This window comes from Trachinotus anak, unplaced genomic scaffold, assembly GCF_046630095.1.
Source record: "Trachinotus anak isolate AG129_WGS33_773 ecotype Australia unplaced genomic scaffold, CSIRO_AGI_Tana_v1 ptg000009l, whole genome shotgun sequence".
Taxonomy (NCBI): domain Eukaryota; kingdom Metazoa; phylum Chordata; class Actinopteri; order Carangiformes; family Carangidae; genus Trachinotus; species Trachinotus anak.
In genome coordinates, this window is record NW_027273860.1 from 3,826,462 (window position 1) to 3,843,340 (window position 16,879).

A 16,879-nucleotide genomic window follows, 5' to 3' on the forward strand; every position below is an offset into this window, starting at 1 on the left:
CAATAGAAAACAAGATGGATAATAAATAAGTTACGCAAAAAAGCTCCTCTTGCAGGATTCCCTGCTGCCTGACTAAAACACAGCATGGTGGAATACAGTGTTTTATTGAAGACTGGCAAACCTGGCAAAACAAGTTTCTCGGGAGCACCCAAGGGCAAGAAGACTCTTAAACCACACAGCTGACTGTTAAAAAAGCCCACAAGAAACAGTTCCCTTTTATTTGGCTAAACTTAATGTATGTAATAATGTAATTTTTAATTACTTTAGTTTGTTTAGATTACATGCACCGATAAAATAAAACACAAAAAACATACCCTAGAGTTAGTTAAAGGGTTTAAATTCATAAGGGTGGTGATTTTTCGCTAATAATTATTGTTCTACAGCCTAACCTACACACATGACAGGTGAAATTCAATTTCACACAATCACACAATGAAATATAACTATAATCATAACTGTTCAAATAAGTGCTTCTCAGTTTCTCTGATGGCAGTACTTTAATTAGAGAGGAGGCTCTATTCAGTTCATTGTACGGGAGACTGATACAATTTTCCAGCAAAATAAGATACAAAAACCACAAAATGTAAGCAACCATTGCCAACAACACTGCCACAGGTTAACAAAAGTATGACAGGCAAACATGCATATGTACACACACACATACACACAGGCAAGTACAGTGACCAAGATAATGGCACAATGGCCTACACCCAAGCAGCACAGAAAAGAAAAGATAAAAATAAAAATAACAGAACAGCCCTGAACAAAACCATCACAGTATCGATTTCCAACTTGAAGTCAAAATCCCTGTACCACAACTACATTTCACACAACAATTATAATCAAAACAAAAATCACCTTTACAGCTAATTAGCAGTTTAAATCCATAAAGAAACCCATGCATAAATTCAAGAGACATGCCATGCCACACAATGTTAGATAAAACAACCATTACTGCTCAAAATATTCCCCCAATTTGTCTGATAACATAGCCTAACACATAAATGTCCATGACTCCATAAAAATCAACCATCACAGACATCCTCTCAGCAAGTGGGACAAAACCATGAGACACATGCTCACAGGCAACTGAGTGGTACACGGACCAACACCAGCATGTAGTATGAAGGCATGGTGGCGAATCAGCACAGAACAAAACAGAATAAAATGATGTCCTACCTTTTGCAGTCAAAACGCCTCCAAAGTGTGTCAAACCTGCCATCTGGTCCATCATTCCATTTGTGTGCAAAACCCTCAAAATATCTTTCTCGCACTTACTTTATCATGCATAGAAGGTTTCTTTGTTTGTTTGTAAAGGTTCACAATATGTTATGACAAATGTTTTGCCAGTAAAAAAGAAATCATACATTGCAATACAAAATTTGAGAACAGAAAACAAACAAATTCAAGCACAGATATTCTTAAATTTATATCTTTTTCAATTCAAAACCAAAAAAATGTCTGTGCACACACAGGCACAGTGGCAAATGAGCACCACAGCAGCTGGCACAGAAGCCTTCAAGCAAACAGCGCAGCATATCATAGCATAGCATGAAACACAATAGAATAAAACAGGAAAGAATGTCAGTTCAATACCAAATACATGCCTGTGCATATGTGTACACCCATACATAAGCCTGGGCAATATCTTTTAAATGAATGTTTAAATATGCTGTGAATTTTTTTTTTTCCAATTTAAATCAAGACATGTCAAATGTAAGCGAGCTCGCATATAAAATACAAAAGTTGATATTGTTGAAAAGTTGATGCAGTAAACTTTGTTTCACTGTTCTGCATTAACAGATAATTTTCTTTCCATAATTTGGTCATGTATTTGCCATATTTGGAAAATAATATGAACATATTTTTGGAGGCCAATAAATTGTAATGGTTTATCGCCCAGACGTATTGCTCTCTCACACGCAGCAAATGCAACACAGCCGGATGATTGATGGCATGGCTGCCTTTTACCAAGCAAATGAAACAAAAAAGGGCAAGTGGCCTGCAAGAACTATTAAAAAAAACATAAAATGAAATGATGTCCTACCTTTCGTAGCCACAGGTAACATGTCCATGACTCCATCGCCAACCAAACTCCTCAAAGGTCCGTTTTGGAAATTGTGATTCTCAGTCAAGTCCTTTCAACGCTCAGCTGGAGAACAAACGATTTTGTTCAACGTGTAATTGCTGTAGACACACGAAGGTTAACGTTTAAGATATTACACAAAAATGGCTCCTTCAGCCTTTTTGCAGCAGGAAGCACAACACGGCAAAGTTTCCGCTAGCTCGCATTTCCAAGGCGGTGAAGCCTGCGTGTCTTTTGGCGCAGACAAGTCTTCGCGAAAGACTTTCTGTTTTTTAATAGTTCAAATAAAGTCACAAAGGTTTGCATTTCAGTAACTTTACCCCAAAGTCTTTCACAACATTGTCCAAAGCTGTGCGCTGTTATCCGGCGAGCGCCACCTGGCATCAGCGAGCTGCGCACCTCTCATTGCGCAGTTACATTTCTAGCTATTGTCTTTTCAATTAAGTAACTTTACAGCCTTAAAAACACCTGGAGCTGCTCCCGTTGAGGTAGTTATGGCGAAGGTGAAACTCACTCAATTGCAAGGTGCACTCTGTTTCGATTTCTACTTCTGACACCTCTCTGTGCCTGGGGATGAAGAGTGAGACACCAAATTGTCCGAAAAACAAGATGGCTGCTGTTTTACTTCCTAATTATTTACACCGAGGGCGGTAATATCCTCTGTCGTTCCCTCGTTCCCTCGATTTGTTTTCTTCCAGAAATTCGGGACTGAATTGTTCCATAGTTAACCTGTAACCCCAAGTCACTGAACAAATTGGAGGGTAAAAGGTGCTCTTTGGTCCCAATAAATTCCAGCTCATATTGACTTTCTGTTCTTTCTCAAAGCTCAGGACTACTACAGACAGGTTGTAATAAAAGGAAAAACTGACCAAAGCATTTTTCATTGTTTTAACTAGGGACACGTGAAAACAAAAAACAAACAAAACAAACAAAACAGAATCCCTAATTAATTATCATAATTAAAAAAAATGTGAATTATAGGCGTCCTTCTGGAATAAATGAAACACGTCACGCATGATTGCGATGAAGTTTTCTTATGCATGACTGATATTGTTGACTCACTGTGTGTCTCTTGAAGCATGTTTACTTCTTTTGGTTGTCATGCCTTCAAAGTTTTCTTTGATTGACTGTGAGGGCTGATCAATTTCAACTTTAGTTGACCCCTTGTTCCCTTTGCTTAAGACTAGAAGAGGCCCTCTCATTACATCATAAACTGAAAGAAATCAAAAGGGGAAAAGGTCATCTCAATTTAAAAGTTTGATCCACAGCATTTCGCATTTCTGTACACCATAGAGGACCAACAATGCCTGGCAAATGTCAAAGGCGAATCCAACTGCAACAAAGAACATCAGTCTCTTTGTCAGCTTCAAATATAGGGGGGCACAAGTATGGACTACTTTTCACAGCCCTTTACAGAAATCTCTTCCTTTTAAATGGATAATCAGGTGATCCTTGTAAACACGTACAATGCCACATAATTGCATACCAACAGCAAATTGTAGAGGATACAGATTTAAAATAGGGGTAGTTGGCATTCCATATATTGAGCTTCAACTGTGAAAACAAAAATTCATTATCACCCAAAAAGTAAGTAGAATGTTTTAATAGCCTGAATTTAAAAATTACTTGACAACATCTGCCTGGACATACCCAGTATTTATCTACCGCACATGGTAAGCATAAATAGAGAGTTCAGTTTGTAATCTACTTTGTCTCATTGTCAGACTGTCTAGTTTGTGGAGGAGGAGCATGTTGTTGACATTATTCATACGGACAATATATAATCTACATTTCAGATTTTGTGCTCATTGCAGAAAATGTTATGGGATCTAGCTGTCGCGCAGCAAGGGTCACGTACTAAAAATAATTCAGTGATTTGAATAGCAATGAATAATGCACCATAGCAGAGAGCATTTTAATGCCATGCAATGCTTGTGTGAACTGGGCAATTTGCACTGAATCGCCAATCACTCCGACTGTGTTTGTGCTTGCATCTGCTCGTCTTGCATTGTTTTGAACCGCAACCTGCAGAGAATTTATAGCCATATCTCAAATTTCCTCTCCTGTCCTTGGCTGGGAGTTCAGTGGAAAATTGGCCATGTGCAAATGATTGCTTAATGTTTACAAGTGGGGTAGAGAGAGAGAGACTTAATTACTCATAAAAAGTCAGTGTTAGAGTGTGGATCCATTCAGTCATTCACTGCACAAATAAGAAGGTGATTACAGCATGGTAGTTGGTATTCAGTCAGATGACATCAGCTGGAAAAGGCTAGTTCACCCATCTGAAAGCAGCCAAAAATAACCATAGTACATTTCTTTTTACAGCAATGCTTGCAATGAGCCCCATGTTCAGTCATAAAGTGCAGAATTAGAGGTATTCCAATGCAATTAATCCATGTTGCCCCAAACCAGCAGGTTGACTGCTGTTCTAACACCGTTGGTGGAAAGTCCATGCCATTGATAAGAAGGCAAAAATCAATGTCCATACTGTATATGGTGGGATCACATTGCATTAGAGCCCATGAATATTTAAAATGCTTTGAACAGTATAACTGATCTCTGCAGGGATGTAAACATGACTATGTCAATAGGCTATCTGCCAAAATCCTCAAATGTGTGTGTCTTGTACAAAGACAGCTGCAGTGGTCCTGGATCTATATTAACAAAGATGTTCTCTGACTGGAGTGGTGATATTTTGCAACTGTGCTGAGAGTCAACTGGTCACAGACCTCAGCTGTCAGGTGAAAGTATTAAAAAATGTTCCTGTGGAAAATGGTATTTACCTCTAGTTGTCACAGTCTGAACTTTACCATCAAAAACTCTTATCTCCTCAAACACATAACCGAAGGTTTCTGAGTCATGCTTGAATAGAACCGAGTCCAAGATGTTGAAAAGTTATCACTGCAGCATAATTGCACTGAAAGAATACATTATTTATGAGAGATTTAGCCTCATTAATCAGAGAAATGTTCTGAAAGTACAATCATTTCACTTTTCTCATGACTTAGTGTTTTGCAGATCTTGCAGAGACATGAATTTGCTCTTTGATGCTAAGTCAGTTTCCTTGACTGTCTTTGTGAAATAGTGTTCTTTGACATCTCTCCCCCAGTGCTTTCAATGAATCATTATCTGTGCCAAAGTTTGCACTCAACCTGTCTTTTTCCTGTTTTGTCTTGCAGCTGCACACTGACCTCGATAAGGGGGACAGTGGGGTGAAGTACACTCTCTCGGGGGAAGGGGCTGGCTCCATTTTCACAATTGACCAAACAACAGGGGACATCCATGCCTTAAGGAGTCTTGACAGGGAGGAGAAGCCTTACTACACCCTGCGCGCCCAGGCTGTTGACATCAACACCAATAGGCCCCTGGAGCCTGAATCTGAATTTGTAATCAAGGTTCAAGACATCAACGACAATGAGCCAAAGTTCCTGGAGGGACCGTATACGGCCAGCGTGCCTGAGATGTCTCCAGTAGGCAAGTGGCTATCTGAAGTGATTTGTTCTGCCCACTAAAGATAGAGAAGCCAGTGCTATCATTAATGAATTGGAATTCTGTGCAGTAAAAGCTCTGTTTTCTCCTCCTTAACTGAGGAAGACAAAAGCTGAGTTACAGGAGCATCACAGGTGCAACCAGAGGGGCAAAGCTGCCCCTTCCAACCAATTTTGACATTTCAGAGATCCAGTTATTCTTGGTGTGCCCTGAGTACATTTCACAGCTCTGCCTTTATATAGCTTTGCCCCCCCCCCCCCCCCCCCCCCCACCACCACCACCACCACCACCATCACCAACACCACCATCCCCCATCCTCCCCAGGGAGAAGAGATCAAGGTAATTTGCTGAGAGAATGGTTCCTCTTGTTCTGAATGGCAATGCAGCTCTCAAAACTCCAAAATCAGCAGTCTCTGGAGTATGAGTTGAAAGCAGGAACAACACAGCCTAGCCCCCATGTGAACACTTGACATCATACACTACAACACAAACTGTTTACTGTGGAATCACAGAAGCAGAGCAGAGATTAGCTTTAAACACTGCTCATATGTGATCAGTTAGATTGTTGGGCAGATGAATAGTTAGTTTTGATTTAGATAATCATTTGATCATTTTTGTAATTTTTCGAGAGAATTTACCAAACTATTTCAAAATGCTATCCTCCTGTGATTTAAGATACTCACATATTTATTGTTTATTATCATTTTAGACCATCCCTGTCATGTTTCATTACAATAAATGGGTATTTTCCATTATCTTTAATACTTTAAATGAATACTCATACCTAGTATGAGTCATGCCACAAAAACTCACATTTCCCATAATGCAAATAGATATCATAGACATAGAAAACTCTGTAACACCAGGTTTCTGTGATGAGTCTTAAGCCCACAAGGACACATCAGACAACTGAGTAGTAGTCCTTGTGATAAGAAAAGTTAACTTCATGTGTCTGCTTATTTTAATAACAGGGGATTAAATTAATCACACATGATTAATAATGGAAATTATTCATGAAAATACTTCCAGCCAAAATGTGACTGATTGCTTTTTAGAAGGAGGCTAAATTTGAGTGTACGGTGATTTGTTGATTATATTTGTTAAACAAATGTTAGTATAAAAAAGAACATGAAAGACTATCTCTAACGTCATTTCTATCTTTAAAAAATATGATTAAGGTGCGAGAAATCAAGCAGAATCACAAAATGTTCACTTAATCTTAGAGTCAGACAAATGAACAATTCTGATTAGGATAAAAAAAACAAAAACAAAATAAAATGGGTTTAGTCATTGTTACAAATTACAGCTGACACCCAAAAAATTATAAGGAACTCTGATAACTGTTGCCAAAATATTCAGAATGTCACCACTCTTAGAAATATCTTTGTTGACAATTCATTTTTGAGTTCTAAACACCCCCCGCCCCCCACATTTTCTGTAAGACGTTATCTTGACTTCAAGTGCAAAAAATAACACACCACAGGAGAGGCAACCATTATATAAACATCGAACTTTTCAATCTTTATCAATATTTATACCAGCGAGACTTGTGTGATCAATGGGTTCATTAACTGTTACACCCCTCTTGTTGTCTTTGGCAAGAATGTCCCTGTGGATGTTTCTGTGTTAGCGGGGTAAAACAAAAATGAAAAGAGAGTTGTGGAACATAAATATGCAATTATGGTCGTTAATGAAGACTAATCTATGGCCAAACATTAAAAAATTACTTGTGGTATAATCCATGGACTCCCCTAGAGTTGTTAGCAACAAGCTTATCCCTGATTAATTTAGAGAAAGTGCCAAATAAAAAAAATACTTAAGAGAGTTGCTTGAAAAGACAGTGTAATTACCACAAACTGTCTTTTCCAGGATGAATGTTCATTTCACTCCTTGTTTGTTAATATCAGACTTTTCTTCTTTTACATGTACCTCTGCAGAACCTTTTCCAATCAGATGAGTCCTATTATTGCACTATTGCAATTGTTCTATCTTTATCTTCGTATTTGAATATAAAATGTGTTCTGTATTTCAGATGTTGTCAGAAAAATCTGTGTACATTGTGCTAGCTTGATTGAGATCCTCTGGAGTGTATTGTGACATTACAATAAACTGCCAAATGTTGTCAGACAGATAATCTACATTTTGCAAAACTCCTGTCTGCATTCTCCTCCTGTGTTTGCCAGCAGTGACCTCTGAAGCAATCCAGCATTCCACCTAGTGCTTACTCACACCTGAATTACCATAATTTTACAAACACAATTTATATTAATATATTTTTCTACTTGTTTATGTCTCACGCCGAAGTAAAGGCTGTCACCTTTGTCGCCTGAGAATGTGTAGGTGTCAACCACACATAAAGGCTTTTAATCTTGCACTACATCTGAGCTCGTAGTGCCGTGGGTTTTCTCTTCTTGGCTGAACTGAAAATACGTGTGAATGTATTATCTCCTCTATTGTATATGCTTATTTAACACAATGCAGTCCTTCTCTGGTATGTCTAATCAGGAATGTGTGGCTTTGTTAGGGAGGATTGAGACACTAATCTCTCTCACCTAATGTTTTAATGCCATTGTTACCATCTGCTCAGACTGCAAAGCCTATTTAATATACAACAAGTTCTTTACAGGCGACTGGGAGCTTACCAGAATCTAAAATGACCATGTAAATGCCAGTGTGGTCAGTGTCTCCTATTCATTGTAAGAATTACACAAATTCTAAATTTTACACAGCATGCGTTTAAGATAGCCAGATGTGGGTATGTGATTGATTCATAGACATATGCACACAGAGCTGTCTGCCCATGTCACCCTGCCTGCAAGGAGTCTTTCTAAAGAATCTGCCCATCTGCCCACACACTAGGCTTGTGTTTGTGTCTTAAAGTTATAAAATGGTCAGGCTGACAAGGCGTTTTTTTGTTGGTTACTGGAAACTTCTGAATGATTCTGTTGGATATAAATGTGTGATAAATAAGGCCTGCGTTAAAGTAATAGTGTTTTCAATGCCAGCTAGTTAAGGGAGATGAACTTAACCTCCAACAAGTAATTGTTCTGTTCCTGTTACTACAGGAGTTTGGAAGACTGCCATCTTAATACTATTCTTCCCATGGACCTTGGTTTTCTTAACGGTAGCATTGTTTAATGAATGGTTGCACAAGAGCATTTTACCGTTGCTTTATTATTATTTTTTTTAAATAATAGCCACTTAGTGCTGCTACAAATGTGCAAATCAAACATACAACAGGAAAATTGAACAACTTCCCAACACACTCTGTCTCCTCCGCACTCTATCAGGGACTTTGACTGTTCAGCATTAACAGTAGCTTTCTCAGTTGTGATTCATCATTCATTAGTGTCAGGTGAGATCACTGAAGAAACTGACAAACCTAAAATAGTTTGGATTTCAGTCTCACGTGGGAAACAAATTAAGTCAATGCCAATAAGTCCTCCCGCTATTTTCTACAGGGACATATGTGACGCAAGTGACAGCAACAGATGCAGATGACCCTACCTATGGAAACAGCGCTAGAGTGGTATACAGCATCCTGCATGGCCAGCCATACTTCTCTGTTGACCCTAAAACCGGTAAAGTACTTATCCTTCTTTCTGTCAAGTAACAGTGATTTTGCCAGTGTAAAGTTCATAAACATCTTTATATTGCATTTTAGATATGCGTGTCAAACGTGTTAGAAAATAAGTGCCTCTGTTTTATGTGCACCTGGCAATTGCAGCGAGGCAATCTTGCAGTGAAATAAGGTTATTGAGGCCATTAGTCTTGAATGATTTGAATGATTTGGTGTCTTCTAATCAGTGGACTAGTGCAACCATACATCAGGACAATAAAACAGGCCTTAGAATGAACTCTTCAGAAACAAAAGGACTCATGCGATCCAAAAAATATTTATTTTACAGGTATTAAATAAACAAACATATCAAACATTGTCAAACATTCACCATTATCAGTTGGTATGATATATAATATAATTTAAAAGATTCACAATATCTGTTTCAGAGAAAGCTAGATGAAAAAAAAAAATCAAATGGTGTGGTATGTGGTGTGGTATGGTGGCTCTAAATATGGTAGAGGCTCACTCCGTGGATTTGCAGAATGTCATCACTTTTTGCAACTTATCAAAATGCTAGGTAAACCCATAAACTGAGTCTCAGCATCAGGAAATACCCTGCTATCTCTAAACCACCAGTGGCTTTCTGAACCTTTGCTGCAAGGATACTGGGTAGTCAGTGTTGTGCACAGTAAGTCAGCAACCTGCTACAGCAGGTGGCTTAAACTGAAATGACCAAAAGGCAAACAACAAAATAACATCCGATGCTGAAACATTAACAGTGTTATTTTTTTTTCACTTCATTTATACCTGCACTTTGCTGGATTAAGCGGATGGTGTCATGGGTAGTAAAAAGGTTGCAGAGTGGCAGCAAGGGGCTTGTGGCACATGACTGCTCTAAATCTGAAAGCCTTCATACCTCCAGTGTTTGCCGGCAGTGAGCTGCTGTTGGCTTACTCTCTGGCTCAGTTCAAAGCATATGAAAATAGGTTCATACATATCACACAGGCAGATTCGGTGGAATCTGCTGCTGATTATGGCGCTAACAGAGCACATCCTGTGACTGTATTTCAAACTGATGCTGGAAAAAATCAAACTGTTAAAGTAAATGTTTGCCTTGCTGGGCCAGCATCTATCTCCAAATGCACATCAACAAGTGGAACAAACACTGGGAGGGAAAAGGTGAGCAAGGGGAGAGGGACGATAACAACATACATAATTCACCATGCATGTTATGGGAATTATCCCTGTCAGAGGCAGACACCCCTGCCTCGACACAAAAAAAAGAAAAAGACAGAAATTTCAAAACATAAACATAGTCTTTGATTTTGGATTCATGTATGTTAGGAGTCTGTGGATCAAATAGGACATCCTCACATCCTCAACATAACAAATGGAGTAAGAGGAGGGAAAAAGCCACCTATACTGCCTCCTGCATACTTAGCCTGCCAACCTCCTACTGACCTAGCAATTAATCTGCAGTACAAACGCTCTCTGATCTCAGGGTCTCTGATCCTCAAGTGAATCATCATATGGCTTCACAAGAGTTCTCTATTGAATGTCAAGTGTCTCCAGTTTGTGAAATGACCTCTATTTCAGCCTTGGTCAGGGGCACATGTGCGGCTTCTTACTGGGGAGTGCACTCCTTAGGTAGAAATACATTGGGCATTTTGAAGTAAATTGTGCGTTTGGCATCAAATATATTTCAGAGGACTTTATGTGTACTGCTTTTTCCCCTTTGTCTTCTTATCTCACCATCTCTGTCTCTCACTATCTCTTCTTCTTCCTCTATTTCTCACTTTTTTATTATCTGTATTTCTCATCAATCTTGCCGTACACCAGGGGTTATAAAGACAGCCTTGCCCAATATGGACAGAGAGGTGAAGGAACAGTACCAGGTATTAATCCAGGCCAAGGACATGGGGGGCCAGCTAGGGGGGCTGGCCGGGACCACCACCGTCAACATCACCCTCAGCGATGTCAACGATAATCCACCCAGGTTCTCTAAAAGTGAGTGTCCTTTGTAGATTAATAGACAACACCAAATTTTAATTTTGGAAACCGGTAATAATGCAGATGACCTTGCACAGGTTGATATATTTTATGATAACAAAATAAACACTGTGCAATTACAACAGGGCGGGGGGGTATTCATCACGTCTACTCTTTGTAATTGGTTTTCATTATTTGTCATTATGCTTTGTCGTAAGCAAAGGTCTGTTTATTTAGCATGATTGCATCTACAGCTACTACTCCGGGCAAATAAACCAGGATTTGTGTTATTTCACTCCAGGGGCATCTTTCTATATTTAGATCCGGCTTGAGTGTGATGGTGCTGCACCAGGGATTCAGTGTATTTAAACACTGTCTTTATCCGCTATTTCATATAAGCTGCTAAACCAGATTAATTTGATTGTACAATTCACCGGGTCATGTAAAAAGCAAAGATGGAATACGTAACTGTATACTCATTGATCTGTGAAAGCTTTTCTACATATTGGCATAAATACTAAACTGTGTGCAGCATCCATCCTCCTCCAAAACAGCAAGTGTATGACAGGAAAGCAAAATTACTCTGCCATACTGATGCAGTCTCTTCTGGTATTTTGAGGTGACACCGAGTGGTCTCCTCTGAATGTAAATTCAGGTAGTCAGACGGTCAAGCTCCTTTGGCTCTGTGGAAAAGATGATATTTCCATAATGCTGTCACAGCACAGAGGCTTGGGCCAAGTATGGCGCCTCCTCTGCCCTGTCCCAAATCCTCTCTTTCTCTTCTTCTCTCTTCTGCTTTTAAAGGGCTTACAGGTAACAAAAAAAAATAAAATATATATATATTTATATATATATATATGTTATATTTGTTCTTGCTACGCTGGTGGTCCTCATCAGATGTTTTAGTGTACATATCATATTGTTGCATGAATCAGTGCCACATCTGTCGTTTCCAGAAATCTCTCTTTTCCTCCTGCGTTATTATAGATTATGCGTTTGTGAAGTCCATCCCCTAAACCTCTGTGATGGCACCAGAGGTGGCTGCAACTACAAACGCTGCAGAGGTCATGAGTAATAGTGGTGTACAGTAGCTTTATCTGGCTTTGCTGAATTATCCTAGAAGCTTTTTTTTTTTCTCACTGACAATACCATGTAGCAGCTGTTTGTTACCTACTCTCAACCCGCACCTCACTGCATTTTGAGCTAACAAAAAGAAAAGTTACAAGGACACAAACTTTAAAGGACTTTTAAAATTAATACTTGTCCTTGAAAGTGTTTGATTATTTATTGAAATTATTGCAGCCCAAATTCACCCGTATGCCCCAGCTCACCATCCCTCAATCCCAGGACCAGCACTGAGGAAAAACCTAAGATCCACAGTAAAATTGCAGAATGTCAAATGAGAAGAAGTGCAATAACATACACATCACAGCAGTATCTTCTGGTGTAGCATGACCTTATGTATAGAACCCACTTAAACAACATTTAATGCAACATTTTCCAATAAACTAAGAAGGGCATTTTGGTTTCGTGTCAGTACATTTATTTTAGTCCTCTACTGAGAAATAAGCAATAACCTCTCAGCCGAGCAGCATCCTTTTTCAACCTTCTGGTGCCAAGTGTGTGACACTCGGGCTTATCAAAGACATTTATGTTCAAGTTCATCCATCTCCAACCTGCCATTGTGTCAAGTAGAGAAGCAGTTTAGAAAGACTCATTCATTCCTTTCTCTGTGGCACATTGTCTTATCTTAGATGTACTCATTCTTTGGTTCTAGTTCAAGTTAGGGTTTATTTCTCACATAAGGACTGAATAAATCAAACTCCCCAAAATAAATCATCATAATTGGTCCGGACTGTTTGTTTGTTGCAGCATGGAAATAGGTTAAGAAATTGTTTAATAAAATGTGTGAATATGTTAAGAATTTGGTTAAATGAACGTAAACACAAAGCCTACCAGAGCTACACTATGATTATAAGGACTAATGGAAATTCACTCATTTAGTCATAATAGATAGTCCACAAATTAATGTTGTAACCTTTGACACAGCACCAGCTTGTAAAATAATGTTGAAAATTAATGTCACAATGATTTGCTGATGTTTCTTTAACCAAGTGTGTGAAAAAAGTGTAGTTGTGAACAATGTGCCCACAGCACCTGTATGAAGACACCAGAGACAAGATTTATAATGCAGCAGTCAAGTTTTTATGTCTCTGGCACAAGAAGATGACTTGTTTGAGCAGAGAGTGAAGGGAAACAGTAAAGATCAATTTCTATCTATTGTCAGGTGTAAGTCATATTCAAGTGATCCACTCTTTGTTGGTTTGGAGATTTCTTCCCAAGTCGTCAGCAGTGATTTGTGCTGTTGGGAGTATAGAGGCCCCTGGGCTCTTGTGTGTGTTGATCTTACAGGTTTAGCCAGCCAATTATGAGGAGCAGAGGAGCCTTGATGTCCTGATACATCAAAATTGAATAATGTCATGCCTATAGCCACAGGCCTGACTTCAGACAGAGAGCATATCAGCTACTTGCCTGTGGGTGGATAAGACGTCCTCGGGTGGGTGAGAGACTACATAAAAGACAGCATGCGAAGAGCTCAGTGTTTCCATCCGATGTCAAGTGATGATAATAAATGTCTGGTGTCTGAGTCCAGTCTGATGTTTGTTTATTCACAGGTTTCTTTCACCTCAGAGTTCCTGAGTCTTCTGCAGTGGGGTCGGCTGTGGGGAGGATCAAAGCCCATGACCTGGACATTGGCAGAAATGCTGAAGTAGAGTACACCATTGTGCCAGGTGATGGAGGTGCCATGTTTGACATTACCACCAATGAACACAACCAAGAGGGGATCATCATTCTCAAAAGGGTATGGGAGTTCAGAAACTAAAATAAACTATTAGATAAATCTACAAATTATCATAAAAGCTGAAATAAAGGGAGAATACCGAATCATAGCACAAAGAAGATAAAAAATCCAGGTTTCTGAACAAGACTTTTAAAAAACACAGAAGGGTGTAAAATTACCTGTATGGTTCACATGATAAATTCAACATTATGTACATTGCCACAGCACTAATTCATCTGTACAACAACAGTGAGTCAGAGTCAAGTTATGGTCACTACTTGGCATTTCTGTTTTTAAAAATCTATTAATTCCATTCTTTCCACTTTTCTTTTTTTTTTTCCCCCCAAATGATGTTAAACTGCTGTCAAAAAAACCCCTGACCTCCTGTTGACTTTTCACATTAAAATAGTACCAATAATAGGTATAGGTCTGGAATACCAATAATGTAAAAAAAATTGCTTGCCCAGACCTAAAGTGAGTGAAATGGAATCATATGGTTAATTAAAATGGTTTTCTCTCACAGAGGAAAAACTGGGAGCAGCAGTGGTAAGAACATTATCACACAACTCTCTTTTGTGCTGATGGAATTAGTATTGTGGAAATCGAGGCCTACAAAGTAATGAATTTATCAAGACAACAGGTAAACATAGAGGAAGTCTTGAGTTTGCATTAATTAGGAGGCAAATGAATTAGGAATAAAAGCCTATCTCTAATTTAAACCAAATTAATAAAAGCCTGGTTCTCTCTGCCATTGAGGCAATCACAGAGGTTAATTTATGATTGACTAAGCTTATGTAAGAAAACACACACACACACACACACACACACACACACAAAAGTGTATATATATATATATATATATATATATATATATATATACACACCTCAGCAATGGGGAGGCAGATGTGTTGCACCTGAGGGGTGGGAGTGTTGCTGTACTCCTAGCACCTCTACTTTCCATGGGTATGCAATTCTGTGACTGATATTTACACCTAGAAACTTTCCAGTGATCCCCATGGAAAGTTGCATTTGCATTATATTTTACACTTACTTCAGTAACAGAAACATTACAGGACAAAACAGAGGAGGAGGTGAATTTTAAATCTAAATATCCAAATAAATAGAACAAGATATATAATAAAATAAATGATAATAAGAATGCAGATAGTATCTCATTATGCTGTACTGGCAGGTCACTTTGCAGATATGAGGGCTGAACTTATGATCTTTCAGTTGTAAGATGTTGCTCTCTAACTGCTTGTCTCGTTGCTGTCCATGCCTTAAAGCACAGCTCAGACCAAAGGCATTACACTCTCTGAGTGCCTGTGTTATATGAAGCATTCACTCAGCATGTCAAGGCTCATTTCCTATGCCATATGTTCTTTTTTGCCACATGGATTAATACATCAAGTGCATAGTGACCCACAGCAGGAGGTCTTGGTCTTTGGCTGTACTTTCTTTGAGCCACAGACCAAAAGTGTCTCATTTAATACCAACTTTTACCACATATAGAGCATTTGTAGAGCCGTGATATTACTTCACAAAATGGCAAGTGGCACAAAAGCGCCAGTGATATGAGAGAAATTTATTACTCCGAGGATAAACCCCTGGAGATCTATCATCTCATTTTCAAGGGGGGACCCACAACTGCTGGAGGTGAAGAAAAAGGACATTACAGCCACAGGCTAAAATTAGAGGGTGAAATAGAGTGGTCCAGTCAGTGCAATAAGTACTAATATACTAAATAGCCAGGCTATAATAAGACTTATTATTCATAAATTATTAACTTTAGCCTATATATTAAAAAATTATAAAGCTCTGTTCCAAAATTCATTTCATTCATACTTAAATAATATCATGACCTCATGTCCTTAGGACTTTAGGAATGAATTAACAAATGATAGATCTTTCATTTCATTTCAATATAGCCTTCCACAGTGCAGTTTTGTTTCTAAACAACGCCACTAATAGCCATACCAAGTTGAACTTGGATAAGAGGACACTGAGTAATAGACTAAGAGCTTCACAACTGCTCCATGGATAAGCCTGATAATGTCATCTTTCATAATGTATTCATGATGTTCTGGTTTATTTAGTGAAAATCTCCCCATTAAAAGTATTCCCTCATTTGCGTGTGCTCTCAGCTCTGTTGTGACACTGTCCTTAGGGTATGCCTAGTAAAAGACTTGAAGATCCATCATACCCAAACACACTAAATTGAAATAATATCATTGCGCTACCCACAAGCTTGACTGTAGACAGCAAGAGCATGATATTATTTCTCTTTAGACACTGAAAGCATTTAGTGGTGGGTGGATAATATCAATTTATGAGTGTTGCATGGGCAGAGTCACAGTATGGTCTCATACTCTAAAGAGGTATACCTACTTTAAAAATTGTGGCACACATCAAGGCATTACTCAAATAATTTGAATTGATGAAATCATGATTAGACTGACTTCTTGCCTACATTTGGTCACATTAATCAGTATGTGAGTGTACTGTGCAGAGGGAGCTGGGCTCACAGATGCCTCTAATCTGTCTGCTATACCACAACATCCAGTGTTGAAGGCCTGCCTGGTTAGTAAAAGAGTTTTTTAAGCTGTTACCTCTCACTGCTCAGTGTCATGAGTGTGCCATGCAACAGTTAAGATACATATCATGAATGTTGCCCACACACTAAACTACACAGGTGCACACAGATGCAGTTTCTTGTGTACTCCCACACACATGCAAGCAAACATGCAGAAATAGAAGCTTTTAACCTGCTTTTGTGTTGCATACTTGGGCTGACTCGCTCACACAAGCCCTTGCACATTGATTCCTTCATTCTCATGCTGCATTTCCCTCTGGCAGGATGCAGCAGACCCCTGTGGTGAGTTTAAATGCCGTTTGCTGTCAGTGCTATTGA

The 16,879-nt window shown here is 38.9% G+C and overlaps 1 protein-coding gene and 1 long non-coding RNA gene across 3 annotated transcripts in view; one reads left to right on the plus strand and one right to left on the minus strand.

Moving 5' to 3' along the window:
• LOC139625049 (uncharacterized) overlaps positions 1-4,656 on the minus strand; it is a 60,092-nt gene extending 55,436 nt beyond the window's left edge. The window contains exons 1-2 of the long non-coding RNA XR_011691826.1: positions 2,407-4,656; positions 2,048-2,187 (exon numbers count right to left, since the gene is read on the minus strand). This is a non-coding gene — a long non-coding RNA (uncharacterized lncRNA). The remainder of the gene's footprint in view (positions 1-2,047; positions 2,188-2,406) is intronic.
• The window catches only part of LOC139625048 (cadherin-12-like), a 93,180-nt gene that overhangs the window by 43,180 nt on the left and 33,121 nt on the right, over positions 1-16,879 (plus strand). For both annotated transcript variants that reach the window (XM_071484632.1, XM_071484633.1), the window contains 4 exons: positions 5,266-5,560; positions 9,037-9,156; positions 10,977-11,144; positions 13,802-13,989. In XM_071484632.1, the coding sequence (XP_071340733.1) occupies positions 5,266-5,560; positions 9,037-9,156; positions 10,977-11,144; positions 13,802-13,989 (771 nt within the window). The remainder of the gene's footprint in view (positions 1-5,265; positions 5,561-9,036; positions 9,157-10,976; positions 11,145-13,801; positions 13,990-16,879) is intronic.